At 45.8% G+C, this 26,489-nt stretch overlaps 1 protein-coding gene across 2 annotated transcripts in view; it reads left to right on the forward strand.

Annotated features, from left to right (window-relative positions):
• The window catches only part of PTPN11 (protein tyrosine phosphatase non-receptor type 11), an 80,842-nt gene extending 54,933 nt beyond the window's left edge, over positions 1-25,909 (forward strand). The window contains exons 10-16 of one of the 2 annotated variants that reach the window (XM_042911741.1): positions 3,070-3,201; positions 7,245-7,411; positions 8,865-8,932; positions 9,426-9,577; positions 18,954-19,066; positions 20,892-20,993; positions 21,888-25,909. In XM_042911741.1, coding sequence (XP_042767675.1) covers positions 3,070-3,201; positions 7,245-7,411; positions 8,865-8,932; positions 9,426-9,577; positions 18,954-19,066; positions 20,892-20,961 — 702 coding nt within the window. In that variant the 3' untranslated portion in view covers positions 20,962-20,993; positions 21,888-25,909. The remainder of the gene's footprint in view (positions 1-3,069; positions 3,202-7,244; positions 7,412-8,864; positions 8,933-9,425; positions 9,578-18,953; positions 19,067-20,891; positions 20,994-21,887) is intronic. The other variant, XM_042911742.1, reaches the window with a different exon arrangement.
• Positions 25,910-26,489: the final 580 nt, after the last annotated feature.

The following is a 26,489-nucleotide window of genomic DNA, read 5'->3' on the forward strand; positions in this document are numbered from 1 at the left end:
TTCCATGCTGTCTTCTTGGCATTTACATACATACGTGTATGGGAGGCATTACTATAGACACAACATACCAACATTGACGTATATGCGTGTATTTATGTACCTGTAGGTGCCTAATGAAGTCTATAGTACTAATTTCTGAAAAATACCGTATGTAAAAGTATTTTCATACATGGATTTTGTGGTGCATTTTGGGCCCCACCGAAGTGAATGGTTGAATATCTACTGTTAGTACATATTGGCCTCTTTCTTTTTAGTAATTGCATGATTTTCCATGGTAAGGATATACCATAATTTATTTCACCATTATGTGTTGAGCATTTAAGTGTTTCAGTTTTTGCTCTTAACAAGCAGTGCTGAAGTGAATAATCTTATTCTTGCTTGTGTATGTGTGCGTGTGGCAGATGTTTCTCTAGGGTAGATGTCAAGAAAAAGAAATGTTAGGTCATAGGGTATGCATGTTGTAAATTCTAATAACTTCTGCCAAACTGCCCCCAGAGTGGTTGTCCCCGTGTACACCCCCCTCCCCAGCTGTCTATGCCAAGTAGTTCTCTCCCTACACTTTTTGTGACCTTTCCGGTTTTTAAAAATTATAACATCCCACACCTACAGAGAGGCAGACAGATCTCACTGAGTAACAGCTCTGTGCGTTATCCCGAAGTGAGCCCATCCATGTGGGTTTTTAAGTTGGAAAAGTTCTGTGTTTTTGTGTTCTAGTCAAAGTTCTTTTGTAGTTACACTTTAAATGGTTTGCATAAAATTTTCATGGAATATAGCAGTCATCTGCAAGTTAAACCTAAGACAGATGGGTGATTTGGATCTTAGTGCTCTAATGTAATTTTCCTATCAGTTTTGAAGGGCAGTGTGATTTTGTAAGGTTTTCATCATTGTGCTAAGTAGTTTCAGCACTTCTGAAAACCTTTGAGGCTAGATCTGGTCACTGTGAAACAGAGGCTTCCTCCAGCAGCTATGTGCAGTAACACGAGATGTTCTTGAATTAATGGACAGGGTAAAACGTCTTCCCAGTTTCTGCTTCAGGTGACTGTTACCTGCCCTACGTATAGAATGGAAAATTGAGCCCTCTGTCCTGCCTTTAGTCCGCTTCATAGGAGGCTACCTCTTCTCAGGGGACCAGGGGGCATGAAGAAAGGGTTCTTGTGTCACTTCAGAGGAATTAGTTTTCGTCCCTTTCAAGAAGAGCTGCCGGAAACTCCTAGAATAGACAGACACTGGGCTAAATCACTCTGCCCCTCTCCTCACCCCGCCCCCACGTCTGCACCTGCTTCCCGAATATGCTTTTTATTTTTTTTTTTAATTTTTTTTTTTTTTTTTTTTTTCAACGTTTTTTTTTTTTATTTATTTTTGGGACAGAGAGAGACAGAGCATGAACCGGGGAGGGGCAGAGAGAGAGGGAGACACAGAATCGGAAACAGGCTCCAGGCTCCGAGCCATCAGCCCAGAGCCTGACGCGGGGCTCGAACTCACGGACCGCGAGATCGTGACCTGGCTGAAGTCGGACGCTTAACCGACTGCGCCACCCAGGCGCCCCCCGAATATGCTTTTTAGTCCCAGATGGAGAGGATAATGGACATATTCTCTCCACAGGTGGTTCTGACAACCTGCTCTCTCAGGTCCCTCCCACCCTCCCACCATTGCACAGGAGAAAACCCAGACTCTGAATTCCTTTTGATTCCTGGGCTTTAGTTTAAAAACTGAAGCATTAGCTCTCACATTGTAGGATTTGTCTGCCAAAGTCTGTGTCAGAGTTTGGAAAACTAGGAGGAGGGCCGCAGTAGTCTGCTGATAATTCAAAGTCAGCTGAAATGTTTTCAGAGTTATGATTTAATTTTTTGTTCCTGTTGAGTCTCTTGAGCAGCCAACAGTCACAGAATTGATTGGCCAGCAACAGCACTGAGTACCATTAATATTAAAAGTGCTTATTTGGGGATAATAAAAATTGTATCAAGTCTGTCAAAGAGGTATTTGGATCTACAGAATACTGAAGAGAAAGCTGAATTTGGAATAATAATAAAAGACCATGTAAGCCATTGCCAGGCAAAAAAAGTTGCACCGTCTGTTAATACTTCTGGTCAACTTCCTTCTGCCATGTCCGCCCCCCCCCCCCGCCCGCTTTCAGTTAATCATTGACTTTGGGGATGCCTGCAGCTGCTTTCTTATCCACAGTTTTATAACTGAATTTCTTTGTCTTCCTAGCACGAAAGCTAAATTTCTCTGGCTGATGTCTCTTGGTTTTTCAGTTGGTATCTTGGTGGTTGTGGAAAGTCCACTCCCAGAAAAGACCAAAACGCAAAAACATCCTCTGCCCAGGACACATCACCAAATACATACAGACTCCTCTCTCATTGAGCTACATATCTTCCTCTTTGGCAACAAGAATGATTTACTTGGTGCCATATTTTTCGGTTTGTCTGCTCTGAAGCCAGCAGCTATTACGGGCTTGGCGTTCCCAGGCACCCAGTTAAGCGAAGGTGACGTGTGTAGTAGGTATCAGATGGATCTGGATATAGAAAAAGCAGCTGGTTCAAAACCGCATCGCTGCCTTTCGGTGCTGGAGCTGTTCACACTTGGGTTAGATAAGGCACGGAGTCCTCCTACGCGGGTACGGAAGCGAATCAGACAGGGTGGCTCTTTGGGCAGCCCATCCATTTCTAGAGTGATTGCTTGGCTCCCCTGCGGAGTGACAGGCAGATCCCTAGAATCCAGAATTTAGCGGTGGCTGGGCAGAACCCTCAAACTGGCTAGGCCCTCACTCTGCGTCTTTGGTTCCTTAGAGATAAATAAACAATCCTTGACCCTCTTTTCACCTGCATCTTAGATCAGACGACTCTGCAAAGGCTGACTTCTCTTCCCCCTTTCTCCCCGGCTTTCCAAGCGCCTGCTTTTTCTTATTCGAACTTATTTTTCCCTTTCTTTGAAACTCTAACAGATGCCAGACAGGGCATTTTCTTTAGCTTGGTTATTAAGCAGGACTCGCACATTTATTTTTTCGCTGGTTTGGGCTTTTCATTTCAGAGTTCACAGAGATTAACTCTTTTTTCTGATCCCTTCCAGAGTAAATGTGTCAAATACTGGCCTGACGAGTGTGCTCTAAAAGAATATGGGGTCATGCGTGTTAGGAACGTCAAAGAAAGTGCCGCTCATGACTATACGTTAAGAGAACTTAAGCTTTCGAAGGTTGGACAAGTAAGTATATTGTCGTATTTTAGAGACTTTGGTAGCTGGTCATGGTGTGCACCAATCCAGGGTCCTGGGGTTACCCACGTTTGCATTTATCCATGCTCTCGTTCGCTCACGGGTCGGGTGCTTTCTGTGTACCAGATGCATACTGGTACAGTGGCAACAAGACAGGTGCAGTTCCTGCCCTCAGAGCCTAAGGAGACGGAAGGTTAAAAAATAAACAACCGACTAAGCTTTCCGATTGTGCTCAGTCTACAAGGGCTCCAGGACGTTTCGGTAGAAGTGACTGGGTACCAGAGATGGAGTAATCGGGGAGATTTTGCTGTATCAGAGTAACCTCTCTGAGGCTGTGTCACTTGAGCCGAAGGTGGGGGAGCCAGGCACCTAGAGCATCTGGAGAGGAGTGTTCCAGGTGTGGGAGCAGCAAGTGTAAAGCCCCTGAGGCCTGTTTAGTGATCAGATTCCATGGCATCAGATCTTAACCGCACGTACTTTAAGTTTGTTGCTGAAGTGACTAACTTTACAAAACGGTGTTGGATTTGGATTCATTTTAATTTCATGATGAGAGGGGACTTAGTTTCTCAAGGCCTTTTGGGGACACAGAGGCGAATGAAGCCTTTGTCCTCAAGGAATTAAAATCGCGTAGCCGTGAGAAGCCACAGAAACAGATAGCCGCGCTGCAGAGCGGACGCGGGCTGTAACAAATCCGAAGTGCATGGAATTGCAGAGGCTGAGCGTCCTTCCAGCCGGGGCGTCAGGGAGACTGTCTCAGAAGAGGCGGGGCTTTTCTGAGTGAGGTTTCCACCGGAGAAGACGATGGAGAGAGGGCTCCCAGAGGGAGGTGTCCCCGTGAGCCCTGGCACTGCAGTGCAGATGGAAGGGGAACGGGATTTACGGGGAGTGAAGGCAAGTGAGGGATGAAGGGGATAGACTGGAGAGAGGCTGGGACCAAGTTGGGAAGTCTTAACCCTCATGTTAAGAAATGCGAACTCCATGCGGTGGTTAGCCCGGAGCCCATGACGGTGATCGCGCCAAGCGAACGCACACACAGAGCCGCGTGCCAGAAAGGTGTCTGACAGCCTCGGGTGGGGTTAGGCCAGGCCGGGTGGCCCGAGTGGCCAGCACGCCTGTTAGGAGGCCGCTGCGGGGGTCCGGGTCTGACGGCCTCCCCTCTAGGTCAGATCCCAGGGACTCTGGCAGTTGGTCTTTCTTGTTTTGCCTCTTATTCCCGCCTTTGGAAATGAATAGCATGTAATATGCCAGGACAAACGTGGAAGAGGAGTGACGGACATGACGGATGCCTTGAGGTGGCGCCTGCGGGACGTGGGGCACAGTTGGGCAGTTGGAGGAGGAGGAGGAGGAAGAACCAATCGCAGCGGGCGGTGGTGCTGTGACGAGGCCAGAAACGCTGGCAGAAGGTGTGCAGGATGGCAGGGCTTGAATCGTCCAGGTGAAAGGTGGCACGGTGGACAGAAGGGGACCTCCTGGAGGTAATTGAGTAGAAGGGGTTTGGCGACAGTGTGGACAAGGGTCGAGGCCGGCGCTAAGGATGACCGCCGGTTTTCTAGCGAGAGCGTGGGGTTGGTGGCAGTGGATTTGAGGGGGGAGGGAGGGTCAGCAGCCTTCTGGACACGCAAATTGTGAGATGCCTTTGAGACGTCAAAGCGAAGATGGCAGGGAGGCAGGAACGGAGGTTGGGCGAGGAGAGAGGTGGGACCCAGAGCATCGTGGTGGATGGAGGGTTCGTCCTTCTGTGACAGCAGAACGGGAAGAGGAGAAGGTGGCCACAGATGCAGGTAAAGGAGCTGAAACGGATTTTCTCTCTGTTCTCTATGAGGCCAGGCCATCAACTGGGAATCAGAGACGAACTATGTGGGAAGGTGGAAAAAGTATTGAGTGGTAATGTAGTAATAGCAGAGAAGAGGGGAATCCAGCACGATTTCGGGCAGTGCTGAGCGCCCTGTTGAGGTGGCGAACGTGAACACTTAGTGACACCAATCCCTGTTCCTTAGGTACAAAACAGAGAAGGTGGGTGGTTGGTTTTGCCCAGGCTTGGGGCTTTTCCCGGGGATGGAGTGGATGGAGTGAGGGTGGAGGGAGGGGAGGGATGCAGCGGAGGGGCTTGTCAGCATAGTATGTGGCGCCCAAGCCCAACAAGGGGGCAGGGGGAGGCGGGTGGAGAGTAGACGAGGGCCCGGCAGTCTGCTGAGTTCCATGAGGTGGTCAGGGGACCAAAGCCAACTGGAAGCCCGGCCAGTTGCTAGAACTTCTGATGTCAGTGGGGGTGTGGTTCTGCTGACGGTGGGGCGGGGGGAGGTTTACTCTGCTGCAGAGATGGAGAGAGAAGCTGGAAAAGCACAGCAGAAGCAACAGAAATGGAAGAGATGTAGGGGACGCTAGCCAGAGATTACACGTAGGTGTGTTCAGTTTTAGAGCTAACCGCCCATCTTTCTGTTATCAGGCGTTTCTGAGTAGCAGGTGGATTTTTCTTCAGTTTTAGTAATAAACCATCCGTATTCTTGTTAACAGAGATTTTTGAACAACAGGTACAGGAAAGTTTGGCATTTGGGTTTGTGTTTTATACCCGTGGATTCAGGTGCTGACACGGGACAGACTGTTTCTCCAGAATTGCTGGTCACGTGTTACCTGCTTTTTATATAACACATTACATTTTTTCTTTAAAGTGCTATGACACGATCTCATTTCAACTCCTAACTGCCTGGCGGAGATCTCTTGGGACAGAGGTTTACCCCGGAGGAGGAGCATGGATGTGCAGGGCAGCTGGGTCTCATTCCCTGATTGTTCTGTGACCCATGTGGCCCCTGAGCCTTAGCCAACTGGTAACATTGAGAAAAATTTTTATCGTGGCATTGGTAAATTAAATGCACGTACTTCAAGAAAAGCTCTTAGTTCTGGTTCCTATTCCTTGGATGTCTTGAAAATCACTGGTGGTGGACCCGGGCTTAGTTACTCTCTCCTTTAAAATCTCCTTTAAAATGTCAGTAGCTTGGGTTGCCTTCAGATCCGTAGCGCGAACATGTAGCAGTGAGCACGTAGCAGTGAACAGAGCTGCTACAGTGGCCTCATCCGGGTAGATCCGGAACGCGGTACTTTTGGTCTTCTGTACTCTTTTTTTTTTTTTTTTAATGTTTATTTGTTTTGAGAGAGGGGGAGAGGAAGAGCAAGAACCTCAAGCAGGCTCTGGTGCAGAGCCCGATGCGGGGCTTGGGCTCCTGCATCGTAAGATCATGACCTGAGCTGAAATCAAGAGTCGGACGCTTAACCAACTGAGCCACCCAGGCAGCCGGTTGTCTGTAGTCTTGACCTTTATTAACGGCCCCTCTCCTTAGATGAGCATCAGTGGCTGAGTCTTTTGCTGCTGCCAAGTAGTGGCTGTGTGTTTATCGGTCTTGTTTAATCCTCACGGTAGTTATTGTGAGAGGGCTTATTATTCCCGTTTGCAAGTGAAGAAATTGACACTTAGAGATGTCTGGAGACCACAGTGATAATGAATGCTGGGATTTGGGCCTAAAACCCAGCCTTCTGATTGCAAAGCCTGTCTTTTTACCTACTTTGCACTACACAGAAACTTAAAATACCGTGATACTGTAATAAAAGTGGATGTTTTGGGGGAGGGAAGGAGGGCTGGGTATAAAAAGAGAAAGAGGCAAATGTGTCTTGAGGGGATAGCTGTTTTCTCATCTGCTGGGAAGAGAGCCCCAGGACCCAGGGGCCTCAGTTGCCTCTGGAGTTGAGCTACGCGTGGATGAGGAGGGAAGGAGGCATTGCCTGCTGCTGAGGATTCAGAGAGGTGATGCAGGTTGTAGCTTCCTGAGGAACGCGTTGCTATACTGGACATTTTGGTTTATGTCAGAAGCAGAGACTTGCCTCCAGGGTTGCTCAGCCAGATCCAAAAGGAGGAATGATCTGGGAAACTTGCAAAGATGACCTTTAAATGGAGCAGTTGGCTCACATCGGCTCTGGGAAAGATCAGAACGGGGCGATTCCTCAACCCCTTGATTTATTTAATTCTTTTCTGGTTTTTCTTGGCTCTACTCCAGGGGAATACAGAGAGAACCGTGTGGCAATACCACTTTCGGACCTGGCCGGACCACGGAGTGCCCAGTGACCCCGGGGGCGTGCTGGACTTCCTGGAGGAGGTCCACCATAAGCAAGAGAGCATTATGGACGCGGGGCCTGTGGTAGTTCACTGCAGGTGACTGGCCCCTGCCACCTCTCCAGGCTGCAGCCTGGCCTGTCTCTTAATGCCCAGGGCTTGTTTTTACCTACCCACCCCCAGCTCTTTACCTGTGAGAAAAATTTAATCTCTGTTCGAGGCATGCATAAACTGCACTGAGGGACACTTTGCCCCGAGAGTGTATTTCTCCTAGGTCCTGTGGGACTGCCAGGTATTGGTGGTAGCAGGGCAGAGGGGGGAGCATCATCCTTATTCTCAGACAGCCCTTATGTAGTCTCGTAATGTTTGCTTGTTTTTCCATTTTATTTATTTCTATTTATTAAAAATATTTTTTAATGTTTATTTTGAGAGAGAGAGAGAGAGTATGCACAGGGGAGAGGGAGAGACAGAGAGAGAGAGAGAGAAAGAGAGAGAGAGAGAGAGAGAGAGAGAGAGAGAGAGAGAATCCCAAGCAGGCTCTGTGCTGACAGCCATGGCATGGGGCTCGAACCCACAAACCATGAGATCATGACCTGAGCCGAAATCAAGACTCGGATGCCCAACCGACTGAGCCAGCCAGGTGCCCCCAGTTTCCTTTTTTAATATAGTGACTTAGGATTCATCACTTGAATTACGGCTGTATTCTCTCCTGCCACAGAAATAAGGTGCATGTTTTCCCGATAATATACTTGTTTACTTTCAAGGTTTTGGACCACTCCCCACACAGGCCTCCGAAGGCCACGCCCATGGCCTCTCGCCACAGTTTACAGCCTCTAGTGCCCACATCTGGGCTTCATGGTTTTGCTGGGGCAAGTTTAGTTTCCCAGATCTCATCCATGTGTTGGACAAGTAGCTGCATGTGAAACTTAATTCCCTTTTTAAAAAGCTGTTGGGGCGCCTGGGCGGCTCAGTCGGTTAAGCGTCCAACTTCGGCTCAGGTCATGATCTCATGGTTTGTGAGTTCGAGCCAAACGTCGGGCTGTCTATTGACAGCTCAGAGCCTGGAGCCTGCTTCAGATTCTGTGTCTCTGTCTCTCTTTTTGCCCCCTTCCCTGCTCACGCTCTGTCTGTCTCTCTCTCTCTCTCAAAAACAAAGAAACAGTAAAAAATTAAAACACAAAAAGCTACTGTTTATTGAGCACTTGCTGTGTGCCGGCCTCTGTGCTTTGTGTTTTCCATACATTACTAATGTTTGATGCATATAACAAGCCTGTAAGGCATATACTATCATCCCCATTTCACAGATGAGGAAACTGAGGGTCCAGAGTGTATGGGACTTGCCTCGGCACGTTGTACAGGAGAAGCCGGGCTCCAAGTATAGGTTGGACCAATTCCCAAGCCCTCTTAGCTAATCTATTCTCAAATACAAATAGACAATCTTATAAATACTCCCAAGAGCAGACATCGTTTCTGTTAATATTACTAGCTTGGTTTTGAGTCTGAAACCCCCGTGAATGACTCCATTGTCATTGCTTTGTCCTTCTACCCACAGTGCTGGAATTGGCCGGACAGGGACGTTCATTGTGATTGATATCCTTATTGACATCATCAGAGAGAAAGGTAGGTCATCTGGAGGGCAAGAAGCTATAGTTCCTGTTTTTAGTTTATGGAAGGAAAATGCTGGTGAAAATAGCCTGGGGGGAATCCGAATGTTAAAACATTTTCACAAAATCTAGGCTGAGGACTTTGACTTCCAGTGTGTTTGCGAGGGAACAAAAGTGATTCTGTTTGACTCTCGACATAAAACGGAGCCTTGGAGCTGTGGGTCCCAGTGCTGTGGTCTTTTGCTGAATATGCAGCGGTGGTCTTTGCCCATGCCCCTCGTCCTGGCGGATGTTGTGGGGTGGTGCTGTTTGGAAAGTGGGGGGGTTCCTGACCTCCAACACCTTCTCAGCTAATCTTCTGGGATCATTTGTATCGCCCGGAAGGCCAGTGTAGCCCTCGGAACACGTCCAGTTGGAACATTTGCTTTATCTCTGCATCTGCCAGAAGTTGTGCGTCTTCATCCGGGCCCTGCAGTTTGTCCCGGTGCTTCATGGTGTTTGCTTTGCAGGTGTCGACTGCGACATCGATGTTCCCAAGACCATTCAGATGGTGCGGTCTCAGAGGTCAGGGATGGTCCAGACGGAAGCTCAGTACCGCTTCATCTATATGGCCGTTCAGCATTACATTGAAACACTACAGCGCAGGATTGAAGAAGAGCAGGTATGCGACCCAGAGGGCCTGGCGGGCAGATTTCCGTCTTCTTCCTCTGGGCAGCTCTCCTACGCTCTCCTTTTGAGCGGGATGGGCCCCTGAGAGCCGACTGTCACTGTTTGGGAATGGGAACCTTGTTCCCAGCCAGGAAGGGCCTCTCTCAAACCATTCCCTACTTCACAACTCTGACTTCTCAGGACAGGGTACCGTGGGGATGGACGCCCTGCCATCGTCCTGGCCTGGCTGACTGGGCAGCGGCCACGTGGAAAGGTTAGGACTTTCCCAGGCAAATCCCGGGATTTTCACATGGCGGGTTTGGAACCGAAGGCCTCGAAGTCTCCAGCCTGTTCCAGTTTTGATCCGGGCCGTCTTTACCCTGATCCCATCTTTTAAACGAAATGCTTCACTCTTCATTGCACACAGCAGTTTGAACCATCAATTTGGTTGAGTTGGAAACAGTGAGATTTCAATTTTAATAAGCCATGCATAATGAAGAAGAATGTGGAACTGGAGCCTTTCCATGTGAAGCTATTCATAACAGACACAAAGCTGAGTTAATTAGAAATCCGCTGAGAGGAGGGAAATGAGACTGCTCTTTTGGGGATCTGTGCTTCTCCCCTCCCCTCACCAGCCCCGCTGCTCCGCTGCAGACAGGCCTGCTTTACCCTGTTCATTGCCTTCCAGAGAACTCGGCTTCGCAAAATGGCACCTGCCGGCGAGTCGAAAGACTGGTAGCCGCGTTATCAGAGCCTGGTTAGCCAAGTAAGATACCTCTTAGTTAGCCTAGGACGTTCTCAGTTCACGTGAAGACACTAGATTGTTTCATTGTACAAAAAACATCTTCAGAAACAGCGTAGGTATCGAAATGCAAGGTCAAATAGTCAACAGGTAACTGGTTTCGACCTTTAGTGTGTTAAATCTGACTTGGTGTTATGAAATATTTAGATGGTTACTATAGGCTCTTTCCTCTTTGTCTTCCAGTTACCCTTAATCTGGGCCAGGAATAGTTAAAGCATAAAGTTGCTCACAGAGAAGAATCTCGTACTAAATACAAAGAGAATGTAGCACAGTTGGTACAAATTGGAGAATAGTCAGGAATGTCTTGAAGCACATAATGTAATCTTGTGTGGAAAAGCTGGGGAAGGAGCTCTCTTCATTTCATTCAGAAGGTTTGGTATTTATCCTTGTTCTGGAGACTTCCGGGACTTCCTCTCCAGCCTCTATAGCACTTCAGATCTTCTCCTTACCACATCCAGTCTCTCTGACCCTGAATCTCGAGTTGCAATTTGGATTTAGGAGCCTCTTTAAAAATACTTTTATTGCTGCCCTTTTTTGGGGGGTCAGGAGGCAGTAGACAAAAATGTTCCGTAATAATTGAAGTATTATAGAATCTAGAAACCAAATGTCCCTGATGATCCCACCCCAAGAGTGCTTGCATGCATGCATTCATTCAGCCTGTATTTTTTGGGACTGACAGGTGCCAGCACTGTCCTCAGCACGTTAACTGCTATTTGGTCTAAGAGGCTTCAGAGTCTAAAAAATGTGTTGACTTAGATTATTCATTATTACTTATTTTTTTTACTTTTAATTTTTTATGTGTATTTATTTTGAGAGACAGTGCACATGCAAGTGGGGGAGGGGCAGGGAGAGTGGAGAGAGAGAATCCTAAGCAGCCTCCAGGCTCCGCACTGTCAGCACAGAGCCTGCCTCTGGGCTCAGTCTCACGAATGAGATCATGACCTGAGCCGAAATCAAGAGTCGGCCGCTTAACTGACTGAGCCACTTAGGTGTCTTAGAGTATTCATTTTTAGATACTTTTTAAAAATTTTTTAAAAAATATTTATTGTTTTTTGAGGGAGAGAGAGACAGAGAGAGAGAGAGAGAGAGAGAGAGAGAACGCAAGGTGGGGAGGGGCAGAGAAAGAGGGAGACAGACTCTAAGCAGGTTCCAGGCTCCGAGATGTCAGGCTGATAAATTTTTTTAAATTTATTTTTTAGAGAGTGAGAGTGGGGGAGGGACAGATAGAGAGGGGGCCAGAGGATCCAAAGAAGGCTCTGCGCTGAGAGCAGTGAGCCCGATATGGGGCTTGAACTCACGAACTGTGAGATCGTGACCTGAGCCAAAGTTGAACTCTTAACCAACTGAGCCACGTGGGTGCCCCCAGATGATTCATTAAAAAAATTTTTTTTGATGTTCATTTTTGAGACAGATACAGAGCATGAGCAGGGAAGGGGCAGAGAGTGACTAGACACAGAATCCTAAGCAGGTTCAAACTCATGAACTGCGAGATCTCGACCCGAGCTGAAGTCGGCCACCTAACCGACTGAGCCACCTAGGCGCCCCTAAAAATAAGATCCTATAACATGTGGTTTTCTGCATTGTACTGTTTGATTCTGTGCTCGAACTTACTACCTGATTTCGTGGTAAAGTAAGAAGTACCTTCGTCTAGTAGAAAGCTTAAGTGGTAGACGTAAACAGGAAAGCCATCTGAGTTTTAAATTGAGCAGAAGGATGAAACTCATTCGGGATCATTGATTATTCTTTTAAATGCCATCATTTTCAAAATTCTGAAGAGTTAAGGACCTTTAGGAATGAAGGAATTTGCTGACAAGGGTAAGTGAAGAAAGACAGTAGGTCAGGGACCGGCGGGCTGGGGAAGGAAGCAGGAAGTAGCGACAGCATTAGGAGGAGGAGAAGCAAAAAACAGGTGGTCGTCCAGGGGAAGGTGCGAGTGAGGCACGTTTTCAGATCGGCTCCTGTGTCCCTTTCACGTGTCCCTATCCTTTTATGTTCGAGCACTTGCTCACTTTCTGGCATGCGAGATGCTCCGGGCTCATCTTCTGTTTCCCCTCTCCTAGCCTTTGAATTGGCCATTTTTCTGTGGAGCCCCAGTTCTGTTTATTAAAGACAGGTATTTAAAATTGAAGGTTTGGGGGGGCACCTGGCTGGCTCAGTCGGTAGAGCATGCGACTCTCGATCTCAAGGGTTGTGAGTTAGAGCTTATTTGAAAATAAAATTTTGGCTCAGTCAGTTGGGCTCAGTCGGTTGGGCGTCTGACTTCAGCCCAGGTCATGATCTCACAGTTCGTGGGTTTGAGCCCCACATCGGGCTCTGTGCTGACAGCTCAGAGCCTGGAGCCTGCTTCGGATTCTGTGTCTCCCTCTCTCTCTGCCCCTCCCCTGCTCACACTCTGTCTTTCAAAAATGAATAAACATTAAAAAAAAAGAGAATTTATTTAAAAATAAAATTTTTAATAAAAACAAAAATAAAATGAAGGTTTGGGTGTTGGGTATGCTTATTGCTACTGGGTATTACTGCTTCTGGGCCCTCTCAGTAGACAGTGCTAGGAAATAACGTCTGTATACTAATGCACATATGCATAAATATCAATAATTGTCGCTGTATCTATGTGTGTATAAGCTAAACCTCAGTGCATGTTGATGTCTCCGGCTGTCATTCAGTACCCCAAGGCTCAGACTAGCCTTCCCCTTGCTAATTTGTAACTTCTCTAACTGGCGGAAACCTGGTTCCCATGATCTACAATTTATTTGCTCATTTGCTCACCCCTAGTATACATGCGAAATAGTTTCAGAACTGCTTGCCTGTACCCCCATGAGAATCAAATTTACCATGTGGGCAACTCTTGTTTGAAGGAAAGAATTCCACATCCCACATCGAGCATCCTTTAACTGCAGCGTAGAGACTCTGGGTGGCGTTCTCTGAGTGCATCATACTGCAGGACAGAAGATACCTTTAAGAGTTCTGTAATCAGGGGTGCCTGGGCGGTTTAGTCGGTTAAGGGTCCGACTCTTGATTTCAGCTCTCGGTTGTGAGATTGAGCCCCACATCTGGCTCTGCGCGGAGTGTGGATCCTGCTTGGGACTCTCTCTCCCTGTCTCTCTCTCTCTGTCTCTGTCCCTCACCTGGTCATGCGCTCTCTCTCTCTCAAAAAATAAATAAATAAGCATTAAAAAAAAAAGAATTCTGCCATCACCAACGGGCCAGGATAGAAATGCAGCTGTGCTAGATTTCGGTTGTCGCCAGCAAAACTGAAGCTGGCCTGTGCTGGCAGTTAGCATCCGGCTCCTTCTCTTTCATTAAATGTTTCGTTGGGTATTACTCCTTTAAGAAATATTTGGGTGCCTTTTGTGTTCCAGACACTGATTAGATGCTGAGGATATAACAGAACAAGATAGATGTGGCTGTTGCCTCAATAAAACTCCAGTTTCACTAGATGGAAAGTTTGAGTTACCGTGAGGCCCTTGTCTACATTTGTCCTGTCTTTTTTATTCATTTTCCTGGACTTGTGCTTTTCACACATCTTCCTCAAGCTCCTTGGTGCAATCAAGAGGCCTTCTCACCTTTGTTCATTCATTCCTGCATCCATTAAAATAGGCTGTGCTGCGTGCCAGGCTCTGTGCTGGACATTGGGGCTATGAGTGGTCATGTTCCTGAAATGGAAAGAAAGCTGTGTGGTTGGAGTAGAGGGAGTTGGGTGGGGGCCGGGGGGTGTCATGGGTGGGATTGGAAATGTAAGCAGAGATCTGATCTTGAGAGCTTGGGGCTTGCAGGGCATATTAATGATTTTAGACTTTATCCCGAGGGGAATGGGACGTCACCGAGGATTTTGAAGCAGGGGAGTGACATAAAAAGATCCTCGTTTTGAAAATAGGGCCCTGGCTTGAGAGTGAGGAGTGGGTGTGGGCTGTGGGCTCTGGGCTCAAGCAGTTGCAGGGGGACCAGTGTAGGTGAGAGCTGATGAGAGCTGAGGACAGTGGGGGCTAATGGTCAGCACAAAGAGAAGCAGAACCGGTAAGATTTTGTGATGAGATGTGGGCAGGAGTCAAGGTGTTTGTAATCCTGACATTTGAGCTCAGAACATTCTGCACAAGTATCTTGTTGCTCTGTAACTTAGACAAGAGCATTTTCATTTGACCCTTTCTTTCTACTCCTGGCTTTTGGGCTTTTTTTGGGTAAATTGATATATGCTTTATTTCATAGTCTTAATTTTTTTTCTTAATTAAAAAAATATTTTTTAATGTTTATTTTTGAGAGAGAGCAAGTGGGGGAGGGGCAGAGAGAGAGAGGGAGACAGAGGATCCAAAGTGGGCTCCGAGCTGATAGCAGAGAGCCTGATGTGGGGCCCAAACTCACTAACCGTGAGATTATGACCTGAGCTGACGTCGGGTGCTTAACCGACTGAGCCACCCAGGTGCCCCTTTAATCTTCTTTTGTTTTTTTTTTTCATGCCCACTGTGGGGCTCAAACTCATGACCCTGATACCAAGAGCTAGCCAGGAGCCCGGGGCTTTTTTGTAACTTAAAGTTAAAGAATTCACTGGATTTACTTCATATGGCAAGATATTTAATGCCAGATGATTTTAGAGACTTGTGGTTGAACCCTCCTCTCAACCTTGGCTCTGTGTCAGCTGGCAAGGCTATAAGATTTATTATAAATATTACAGAAGGTTTGGTATAACTATGCTGTGTCATTGAATTTAGGTGAAGGATAGATCAATTTCAGATCGTTTTTTAAGGCTCTGAAACAAGTCTCTCTCCAACCCCCCAAAACCAAAACTACCCCAATCCCTTGAGAATTTTTCTTGTTCTATAAGGACAGCCTGGGCCGTCACAGTCCTAAGAAATAAACTCAACTGATTTATGGATCAGTTTTATTTCTTGTTCTTTCTAAATAAGCCTGAGAAGCTCCAACATTTTTATGCTTTTCCTTGAGCCACTTAATTCATTGAAATAATTCCTGTCCCATTTCTATTAATTATTCCCTGTTAGAAAATTCTTTTGTAATCACTTTATGTAGAAATACTGATTTTTTTTTTTTTTTTCTCCCAAGAAAGTAGTAGGGAGGGGCGCCTGGGTGGCTCAGTTGGTTAAGCACCCTACTCTTGATTTCAGTTCAGGTCATGATCCCACGGTTCATGAGATTGAGCCCTGAGTCGGGCTCTGCACTGACAGCACAGAGCCTGCTTGGGATTCTCATTCTCATTCTCATTCTCATTCTCATTCTCATTCTCATTCTCATTCTCTCTCTCTCTCTCTCAAAATAAATAAATAAAACATGAAAAAAAGATAGTAGAAGGGAGGCAGAAATGGGGGTTGCTGTTCAGTGGGTAGATAGTTTCAGTCATATAAGATGAAAAAGTTCTAGAGACCTGCTGTACATCAAGAGCGTATACTCAGGGTGCCTGGGGGGCTCAGTCAGTTGAGTGCCCAACTTCGGCTCAGGTCATGATCTTATTGGTTCATGAGTTCAAGCCCGGTGTTGGGCTCTGTGCTGACAGCTCAGAGCCTGGAGCCTGCTTCCGATTCTGTGTCTCCCTCGCTTTCTGCCCCTCCCTCGCTCATGCTCTGACTCTGTCTCAAAAAGATAAATAAAAACATTAAAAAAAAAAAAAGAACATATACTGGACAGTGCTGTGTACACTCAAAATTTTGCCCAAGAGCATGTATCTTATCATATGTTGTTTTTCGTTTACCACAATTAAAAAAAAATGTGTTGAGTAGAAAGCAAGCTTATGCTTCAGGTTATTGATTGCATATTTAAATTTTTTATTTGTTTATTTTGAAAGACAGAGCACAAGTCAGGGAGGAGCAGAGAGAGAGGGAGAGAGAGAATCCCAAGCAAGCCCCTCACTGTCAGTGTGGAGCCCAATGTGGGACTTGAACTCATGACCTGAGCCGAATGAGGTCATGACCTAAACCGAAACCAGGAGTCAGACACTCAACCGACTGAGCCACCCAGGTGCCCCCAGAATAAGTTTTAAAATAAGAGCCGTTCTCTGTCAAGTCTTCCACTTAATATTTTATTTTAAGTTATATCTTTTAAAAGATTGTTTATTGTGTAAGTCATTATTGCAGTGCTAAAAATCTGTGACTGCTTTTCAAGGCCTTTAGATTTTTTTTTAAAGGTTTATTTTTGAGAGAGAGAGAGTGCTAGGTGGGGAGGGGCAGAGAGAGAGGAGGACAGAGGAGCTGATGCAGGGCTCTGTGCTGACCTCTGCGAGCCCGATGTGGGACTTGAACTCACCAGCCATGAGATCATGACCTGAGCCAAAGTCGGACTCTCAACCGGCTGAGGCACCCAGGCACCCCAGCCTTTAGATTTTTAAAAACATTTGTTCAAAGCATTAAAATACTACGTAGAGAAATTTTCTGTTTGGATATCTTTTTTGCAACTTCTTCCCTAGATTCTAAGATGTGTAATGGCTGCTTGATCAGTTAATAAATTGGTTGGGCTGCTTCAACAGGCTGAGTAATAGTGGCTTAAATAAGATAGAAGCTTATTTCTCTTCTAACGTAAAAATCCGAGTTGGCAGGCAGCTGGGGAGGAAGTGGGCAACTCTGCTCGTCCAAGGTCATCCGAGGTCATCCGAGGGCCCAGGCACTTTGCATCCTGTCACCCTATTGCCCTTTAGTATGTTTCCTTTTGCACACGGTTGCAGACAGCACGAGGAAGTGGTGGCCAACAAGCAGCCAGCTTCCTGCCAACGTCAAGCCTTTTCTGTGAAGAGTCATTGAATCTTTCAGGCTGTCCAGCTTCCTTTGTACGTTGGTCCCAAGTTCACACGGGATGAGATGCTTTATACTCCATAGGTTGGAGTTGTAACAATTCTTGTATGTCAAATAAGATTTTCTACTTTTGATTAGCTGTTGTTTGGGGGTAAGTTCTGAGTCAGGAGAGCAAGAAGACACTTCACCAGTGGATTTAAACTTGTTTTATGTTTTATTCAAAACATTTAAATAACAGTAGTATATCTATAATCATCCGTTTTTGCTTTATCCTATTTCTTCCAAGTTTTGTTTTGTTTTTTTCTTTTATAACCGCAATCAAATGTGGCAGGTACAGCTGTCAGCCCCAAGTGCACGCCTCGGAACCCCAGGGCAGTTGCTGGGCTTGTAGTCTTTTTTTATATTTTACGATACAAATACCAATAGTCTATACACAATAGATAACACTGTTTTATATATTTAGAATGTTTAATCACATAGGATCGTACTGTTTCATTGTTCTATGATTTGTGTTTTTCCACTTACCATTGATTATGAAGCCTGTTTTGATACACACACACACACACACACACACACACACACAGTCTTTCTTTCTGTTGTGCCTCTTCACTGTTGCATATTATTTCATGGTATGAGTATATCACGTTGATTCGTTCTCTTGTTGTAGACATTATTAAGAATAACATGTCACTGGACATCCTTGTATAGCTCTTTTAGGCTTATGTGTATGGGTTTCCCAAGAAGCAGATGTTCAAGATTGTAGGATATAGTTTGTTTGTTTGTTTGTTTATTGACAGAGAGAGTGTGAGCAGGGGAGGGGCAGAGAGAGAGAGGGGGAGATGGAGAATCCCAAGCAGGCTCTGTGAGTGCGCAGAGCCTGACGTGGGGCTCGAACTCACGAAACTGTGAGATCATGACTTGGCCTGAAATCAAGAGTTGGACGCTTAACTGACCGAGCCACCCAGGCGGCCCTGTAGGGATGTATTCTTATTATTACCAGATACTGATTAGTACTTCCAGTTCTGACTAATTGTGCCCCAGTTTACCCTCTCACTGGCGGCAAATGAAAGTCACTGCTGTACATCAGTATTTGATGTGGGTACCCTTTCTGATATTTGCTGTTTTTCTTGAATAATCCTCGAATGAAGGCAACATTATATAATGATGACAACTTGGTGAGTTAGATTTTCAGAATCGGTTGTTTCTAGGTGAATTTAGGAACGAAGAGTGATAAATCATCTAACTGGGACTCCTACCAAATATAGTTCACTCTGCATCTGAGATGAGATTATATTTTACTGGTTTTCTTTGCCAATTTTTTTTTTTTCCCAAGAGTATCATTGGAACCCAAAATAAAGTCTTGAAGTGCCAGGGTCTTTCCTTGGGTGGGGGTGGGAGGCAGGAAAGGTACGATAAGGCATGTGACGGTTTCTGTCAAGAGTGCTACTATCTTTTGTACCTGTGTGCCATTTTTACTTGTAGTGAATTGATTTCTAGAGCTCTTTTCCCGACTGTTTATCTGAGAATCATTAAAAATGTTGCAAGCGAACTATGAAATGATTAGATGTTAATGTGGCAAAGAAAGTGTGAATTCTGTCTTAACTCAGAAATAGATACAGTTGGTTTTGATAGTGTGAGCTGTTAATGCATGACTCTGTGCTTTTGAATTGTAAGGTTCAAAAGTATTTTTCACTTGTATGGTGCACTTACACCGGGGAGGTGAATTCCCTAACATTTGGTCAGCCTACCAGTATGCAGGGTTCAGCCTGTCTGCCCATCTGTCTGCTGAAATGCCACCTTTGCTTCTTTATTCCTTTAAAACATTCCAGTTCCTCATTTATGCAATCTTCACCTTTCAGAAAAGCAAGAGGAAAGGGCACGAATATACAAATATTAAGTATTCTCTCACGGACCAGACAAGTGGAGATCAGAGTCCCCTCCCGCCTTGTACTCCAACACCATCCTGCGCAGAGTAAGTAGGAGTGAAGGAAATCCTTTCTGCCTGAATACAGTCCTGCAGAAAAGCTTAAAAAACAACAGGTCTTTGCAGCACACGCTTGTCATGGGTGCACATTGTTGTTGCCCAACCGATGCGCGAGTGTATCAGCTTTCTAAACAAAATTTTAATTTACCTAAACTGCAAGCTGATTGGTACACCGCCTATGACTCTTTGAAGCCGTAAGTGTAGCAGATGGTGTTCTCTAAGAACATTGAATTTTTCTTTTGACGGGGTGGAGATAACACCTGTTGTTAACGATCGACAGCAAAGGTAAGTAACTTGCCCCTTTTGATGCGTTGAGACTCTTTGCTAAGTAAAAGTGAATAAACTGACTATTAATGTTTCAGTGCTGCCATGTTCTGCTAATTTTCCACAGTCAGCAGGCAACAGAAATCTACTTTGGGCTTTTAAACCAGGAGTCCGCAAACTACAACCCCCAGGCCAAATTCTGCCCATGGCCTGTGTTTGCACAGCTCATGAATGGTTTTTAAAAGGTTATATTAAAAAACAACAACAAAAAGGCATTGCAAAGACTATCATATGCCCAAGACTGAGTATGGCCTGCAGAAATGAAATTGTTTACCCTCAGATCCTTTACAGAAAAACTGTGCCCACCCCTTGTTTAAGCTAAAAACGTGTTAGGAAAACGTTTGTTAAATCGATTATGTGAACGGCAGTTGTAAGTTATTGTTCTTCTGTATATTCTGAAATCGGTCTCTGGTATAACATTTACTTTTTATTTTCCCCCAAGAGTCTTCTCTCTGTTTGCTTCTGATGTGGATTTTTAAACCCCTGCTGACTTTAATACTCTGTATAAACGTTTTAGATAGCAAATATGAGGCTTGTATTTACATTTGGCTTGTAGTTAACATCGAAATGAAATTATACAGCGAAAGCATTTTCTCCACCAAGTCGCCCCTTCCTTCTGCCTCCTTTTTCCTTCCCCGGTGGACTGATGGGGAAGGCTGATATTTTAAATTGCTACCTGCAGTCATTTGCAGCAGCACTGGCACGTCAGGGCTCTGAGTCCTTGCCCGAAAGCTTTCCCTGAGTAACGGCAGAACACGTTAACTCTGACGATCCCTTTACCACTGGCCTTCCTGTGCAACAGGTTCTCTGCCTCTCTGTTCCCATCGTATTCCTTGTAGGGCGCAGACCCAGGATACCCCGGGCCCTGGGCCCCTTCTGCTCATTTCGTCTTGTCCTGCCCAGGCTGGCACCCCCAGCGACTGGGTCCCCCATCCCCTTGGACTGCTCTGATTTCCATTCCCTGCTCAGCAGAATGGAGTCTGGCCTCTGATGTGCTGGCCCTTCATCCCAGGGCCCTAAACTACCACTGAGCCTCACCCTTACTGTTCCCCATCTCGTAGCTGGATCCGGGCTGAATGGAAGGATAGTCCCTACCACACTGCTCCTGCCTTTCTTGGGTCTCTTGCCCAAGAGATCCCTCTGCTTGAATGTAATACCTGTCCTTTCTATGTGCACATGTCTCCGTGCTTCAAGGTCTTACTTAAAGGCCTCATCATCATACAAGCCTCCTTTGCTCTGCCCTCAAGGAAGACGGCTTGTTTTCCTCCAGCCCCAGAGAGCACAGGGACTCAAGGCTCTTATTTCACTTCTAGCTTGATGTTGCTGTATGTTTATGTCTTACAGCCCGTCTTAGAATGTTAGCTCCTGGGGGCTGTGTCTGCACCATATCTGGTCCCCAAAGAATGTGGTATGTGCTTTGTAAATGCCACGTAAGCTTGGAGAGCATGGTCTGCGTTTTTATTGATGCCTTTTTTGTTTTTCTTTACAGAATGAGAGAAGATAATGCCAGAGTCTATGAAAACGTAGGTCTGATGCAGCAGCAGAAAAGTTTCAGATGAGAAGACCCACCAAGACTTCAGTACAGAAATCGGTAAATTTTTTTAATGTTTATTTATTTTTGAGAGAGGGAGAGAGAGACAGACATGAGTGGGGGAGGGGCAGAGGGAGAGGGAGACACAGAATCCGACGCGGGGCTCGAACCCACCAACTGCAAGATCATGACCTAACCTGAAGTCGGATACCTAACTGACTGAGCCACCCAGGCACCCCAGAAAGAGGTATTTAAATGGAAGTGCTCCCCAGTTGTTTCTATCACTTGTGGCATTTTTAAGCAGGCGGCTAATTTGTGAGTGTTCTAGCAAAATGTACCATCGTTGAGTTTTACAAACCAGCCTCTTTTTTCTCTTCCTAAACTTCTTTTCTCTCAGCTGGATTTACTTTAGAGTTCATTAAGGATTGAAGCCAAATGCAGAGTTAATTCTGTGGGGAGCAGAGCTGGCACTCAGTACTCAGGGATGGTTGCTGTTGGTGATCAGGTGTCCCATTGTTTGCACTTGTATTAGAGTTGGTTTACCCGAGCTGTGCCCGGAGATGATCTGTGGGGGCCCGGGAAGTGGGGGGAACACAGCTCCGGATGGTTGCAGTCAGGACGCCCAGGTTCTCATCCCCCCTTGGCCCCCGATTGGCTGTGCGACACAGGGCGCTGGCCTCCCCGGGCCCCCGCCCCGCTCACCTCCACATCCCGTCCAGCTCTGCCACTGGGAACTGCTCTCCCTTGTCTGTCTCTTCCCTGTCGGTCACCTTTGTAGACGGCGACCCAGGTGTGTGATGTGTGTTGGCAGCTCAGTTTCCATATTGCGTGTTGAAATTTCCATTTTAATGGGTAGTACACTTAAAAGCTTTAAATCTACTTTAAAATGGTTTAATGCCTCGAGAGACTTTTAGATGCATGCTCCTTAAAAATTCTCACTTATTTCTTCCCCAGATGTGGACTTTCACCCTCTCCCTAAAAACATCAAGAACAGATGCAAGAAAGTTTCTGCAAAGAATGAATTTGAACTTGGAAGGCTTGTGTCGTGGCCGACTACCTTTGGACAGGCAAAATTCAAAACCATTTAAAGACCACTGTATTCTAACTCAACAATACCTGATTACCAGTTACCCATTTCCTCACATCCGAAGAAATCATCTCTACAATGTAGACACTGTTCTGTTTTAGAGAATTTTATTTTAAATTGAGGAAGCAGTTAAATTGTGCTCTGTATTTGGCAGATGATGGTGATTCAAATTCTACTTCTTGGCATTTTTTTCCCCTTTTTATAATCTTAAAAATTCAATCATTTTTCTCTTTGTGGGGGATGACAGAGCGCTTGTAAGAGGAAAAACGTTTTGGGAAAGGTAACAGCATCCCGTGGGAGTGAGAACAGGTTCAGGTATCATTGCTTATCCAGCAGTGGGTAATTCATTTGATGGCCTCTTTTTTGGCTAAATGATAATTAAAGCCAGTGCCCCCAGACTGTCGGAAGTCGACAATCTGTCTACTTTTGCATTGCCATTAAAAAAATCATGGGAAAAAAGAATCATGGAGACTTAGGATAGAAGGTGTGTTTTCTTCGTAGCAGATGACCAATTACCATTCAGCCTGTTGACTGAGAAGGATGTGGTGGGAAATGTTTGTCATGTTTTCTTTTCATTTGAATGATTGTCTTGTGTTCAGGGGAAAAAAAAAAAAAAACCGCATCTGTGGACAACCAAGCAGTGTTGTGCTTATGGATTGTCGGTGACAAACCCTCCCGAAACGAAATGGCTTGAAACAATTCTCTTTTTTTTTCCCCTTCCTCATTGTTCTTTAGCCTGGGCTGGGCTCAGTCGAGCTGTTCCTGTGCTCTCGCTGGTGTCGCCCGTGCGGTCAGCCGGTTGGCCGAGACATTGGGGTGGCTGGGCCTCTCTCTGCAGGTCCTCTGGCCTCTCCTCCATGTGGCCGCCCCAAGTGGCCTGGCCAGCAGGGTAGCTGGACCGCTTACGTGGCAGCTCAGAGCTCCCCAGGCTATAAGGCAGTAGTTGCCAGACCTTCTTAAGACTTCAACCCAGAACTTCTACTGCCCCCTGTTGATTAGAGCAAGGCACGGGCCCAGCCCAGAGTCAGGAAGAGGGGATGGCACGAGAGCATGAAGCTGAGGTGTGATTCACGGGGGGGCCCCCAGAGTAACCGGATGTCAGAGTCAGTGCCACGGGAAGACGGCAGCAGTTAGCGAAAGTAGAAGCTGCTGGTGACGTTGGGAAATCGAAGCGGCGTATAATAGCCCGTGTAAGCTGGAAGTCAAAGAGAAGGACAGAGGGCCTTCTAGAAGCTTCCTGAACCATTTCTGCTGGCTCTGAGCATATTTTCTGAACCATCACTTGGGGAGACCGGTCTCGTAAGGATGGGTGTGTTTAGGGGGCAGAACCACCCTGTCACCGTGGCGCCCGTAGAGGGAGGCGAGGGCGGTGCCCTCGCCACGCCGGTGGTTTCGGCCGGGCTGCGGCAAAGCGGGGGCCTCCTAACGAGGCCGCCGATCAGATCGCATCGGCAGTCGCTCATTTTTGTTTTAACCAAGCAGTGAGATTTGCTCCCGTTCTACCTGAAGTGCCTTCTCCAAAGACGTCCTCTTTGCCTCGTGTTGAATCATCATCCAGTGAGTGTATTTCAATTAAAGTATCATTGGTTGGCTTCGTAAAGATGATGAAGTGACACGGCAGCTTTGCCATTAGGTGACCGTCTCCTTCACTCAGATTCTTCTTGCTCTGGCTCCCGAAAGGAAGGACTAGGTCCGGCCCCAGTAGTACTTCCTTCCTGAGGTCTTTACCTCCCGTGAAACCCTGAGGAAGTTTGGGAAGAGCCTCGGCTGCCACTTTCACAGACAGAATGCACGTTGACCCCACCCCCCTCGGGTCCCCTGTCCCTCGAACCTAGCATTGCTTTAGAACACAGGTGTGGCTCAGAGGTCATTACCTCATCAGAGGAATGTCAGTGACGACTGTCTTCCTGTCAAGCCTGTAAAGAAAGAGATTCCAGTTCAGTATTTGCAACAAGGATCTTGAATCCTGTTCTTTCCATTGCACCGCCACATTGAATTGTCCTCCTTGGCCTTGATTTTGTGGTGTAGCTTAGACTCTGGACTTTGGGGGCAAAGTCTGTCACCAGCATACAAGGGTTCGATTGTACACATGTACCTGCTGCATTAACGTCTCTGCCTGTAGCTTAAGATTAAGTTGTGTTGTACGTGGAACAGAAACACTTGGTCTCTGCTGGCTTCGTTTGTTACAGGACATTGACTTCACTTAGATTTCCCTCCACGAAGTCCGCAAACCATCATGTTATGTAAACTTAGGCCAAGACAAGATTGCGATAGTCCCTAGGTTGCTGAGGTCTGTTACGTGTTTGGTGAGAGGTGATGGTAGGTGCTCAGATGAGGTCACTCTCCACGAGATGGAATCGGGAAGAGAGAGCGGTGAAGACGGGGGGCGCTTGAGGTACAGCTGTTAAAAAGGAGTGGACGTGAAAGTTCCAAAGAGGTGGCGTGTGAGGAAGTTGAAGGGCCCGGGGCCAGAGCAGTCCATGCTTGGTTGAATCGGGTTACCCGGAAAGTAGGTGTGATCGATACATGTGTGCCTGCTTCTGGGTTGCCGGTAGACGTTAAATTTGCACAGTATCCCATAGCTGGTTGAGGATTTTAAAATTATCGGCATAGGATAGGGTTTTATATTTGGGGTGAAGAAATTATCTGACACTTGGCATTAGGGTTTTTTTTAAAAAGCCAAATTTCAGAGTCTTAATAGCTTTTTTTTAAGCAAATAAAAAGACACCTCATATCCAGTGTGTGGCCCTCCTGAAAATTATGATCCTCTCCCTCTTACCCTCTTCAGATGCGGCTAAATGAGGATGAGAAAAGAAATGTATGACTTTCTTGGTGTTTGTAGGTTCTTCATGGAGCCTAGTGGCTTTGCAACAGCCAAGAAGATTATCAAGATTATTTTTTAGGGGTTATTTTACTGGGGATCTGAAGAACTAATATAACATCCTGGGTTATTTCTAGTTCAGGGGAAGGTGGAAAGGTATGCAATTGTGTTTTGTTGTAGCTTATTAATCCATAAGGGAAACTTAGACTGTAGACGTAAGTGCATTCCCGGTACAGTTTCTGTTTTCTGTATGTCGTTGGGGGATTCACGGTTTATATAGCAAGCACATGGCCTCCCTGATTTCAAGATGCCTTTATCAGGATCTGTATTAGCCCGTAATTTTGTTGAAATCTTTCTCCCTCCTGCTCTTGAAAAATAAGTTCCAAAACCTAGTTTATTCTATCTTCCATCATTAGAAAGTTTGTTCTTTTTTCACTATGGGCAGTTCACACAAGGCAGAAATATTAAACAGTTGGTTTTAGTGTGTTGTATAACTTTACTGTATATCAAACTAATTTCTACAAGTTTTCATCCTAAACCTCAAATCATGTAATTAATAATTTGCCTGTTTATTTATGACATAATTGTGATTCTTTTATTAATAAAAGCTAATAGAAAAGGATCCTTTTTTAAGCTGATGACTAGACCTACATTTAATTTTCCTGCAGTATATGAAGTATTGTACCAGAGTATTAAAAGATATGTAATATTTTATTGATAAATCTATCCTTTAAAAGGAATACGTTTTAGGATGTCATCATTTTGATGTGAATCATGTAAATGTTGATAATATGCACTGTTTATTATACATTTAGTGTTTCAAGAGATTCACTTAGTTGCCTTTTTGCCCACGTATTATGTAGTCTATTTGCAATTGTTTAAAAAAAAAATGACATGAAAAGAATAGTTTATGTAGAGAAACATTAGTGGATGTTAATGGTCTCCCCACCTGTATTTATGGGTGTTAGTTCAACTGCGTTGCTAGTTACGAAGCTGTATTATCAGAGTAAACGTGTATTTGTAAACTGTATGGGAACTAAAAATTAGGAATAAAACCATTTTCTTATATTATGGTATATTTGTCATTTACTGCATCAGAAATGTCCAGGAAAAACTGAGATTATAGGCCAATCTCTTACACTGGCTATATGCCGACATTTACCAGCTCTTACCTAGAGGGTAACTTGGGAAACAGAATGCATGAGTCTGTTCCTCAAGCATTTATCGAGTGCCCACTCTGAATGGCTTTGGGGGACAGGGAATTCTGTTTGCAAGAACTTCCAAGTAACAAATAGAAAGTATGTCTGTAAAATACACGGGTAATGGTTAGGAAACGTACAAACGGAACGTAAATGATACTGGGTGGACATACGGAGTACAGGTGGCAAAGGAGGCTCATGGGAGTAAATTATGTGCCACAGGACACCAGCTCTTCCCTTGACTTATTTTTTATTTTTTTTAAATTAAGTGTATTTATTTATCTCTACACCCAACACGGGGCTCGAACTCACGACCCGGAGATCAGGAGTCGCACGCTCGTCCGACTGAGCCAACCGGGCGCCCCTAGCTCGTCCCTTCAGATTGAGGCCACATACGAGTCCGCCAGCCATTCAAAACATAGGGAGCCCCTCTGCAGTGCCAGACGAGG

The sequence above is a fragment of the Panthera leo genome, chromosome D3 (assembly GCF_018350215.1).
Source record: "Panthera leo isolate Ple1 chromosome D3, P.leo_Ple1_pat1.1, whole genome shotgun sequence".
NCBI lineage: Eukaryota > Metazoa > Chordata > Mammalia > Carnivora > Felidae > Panthera > Panthera leo.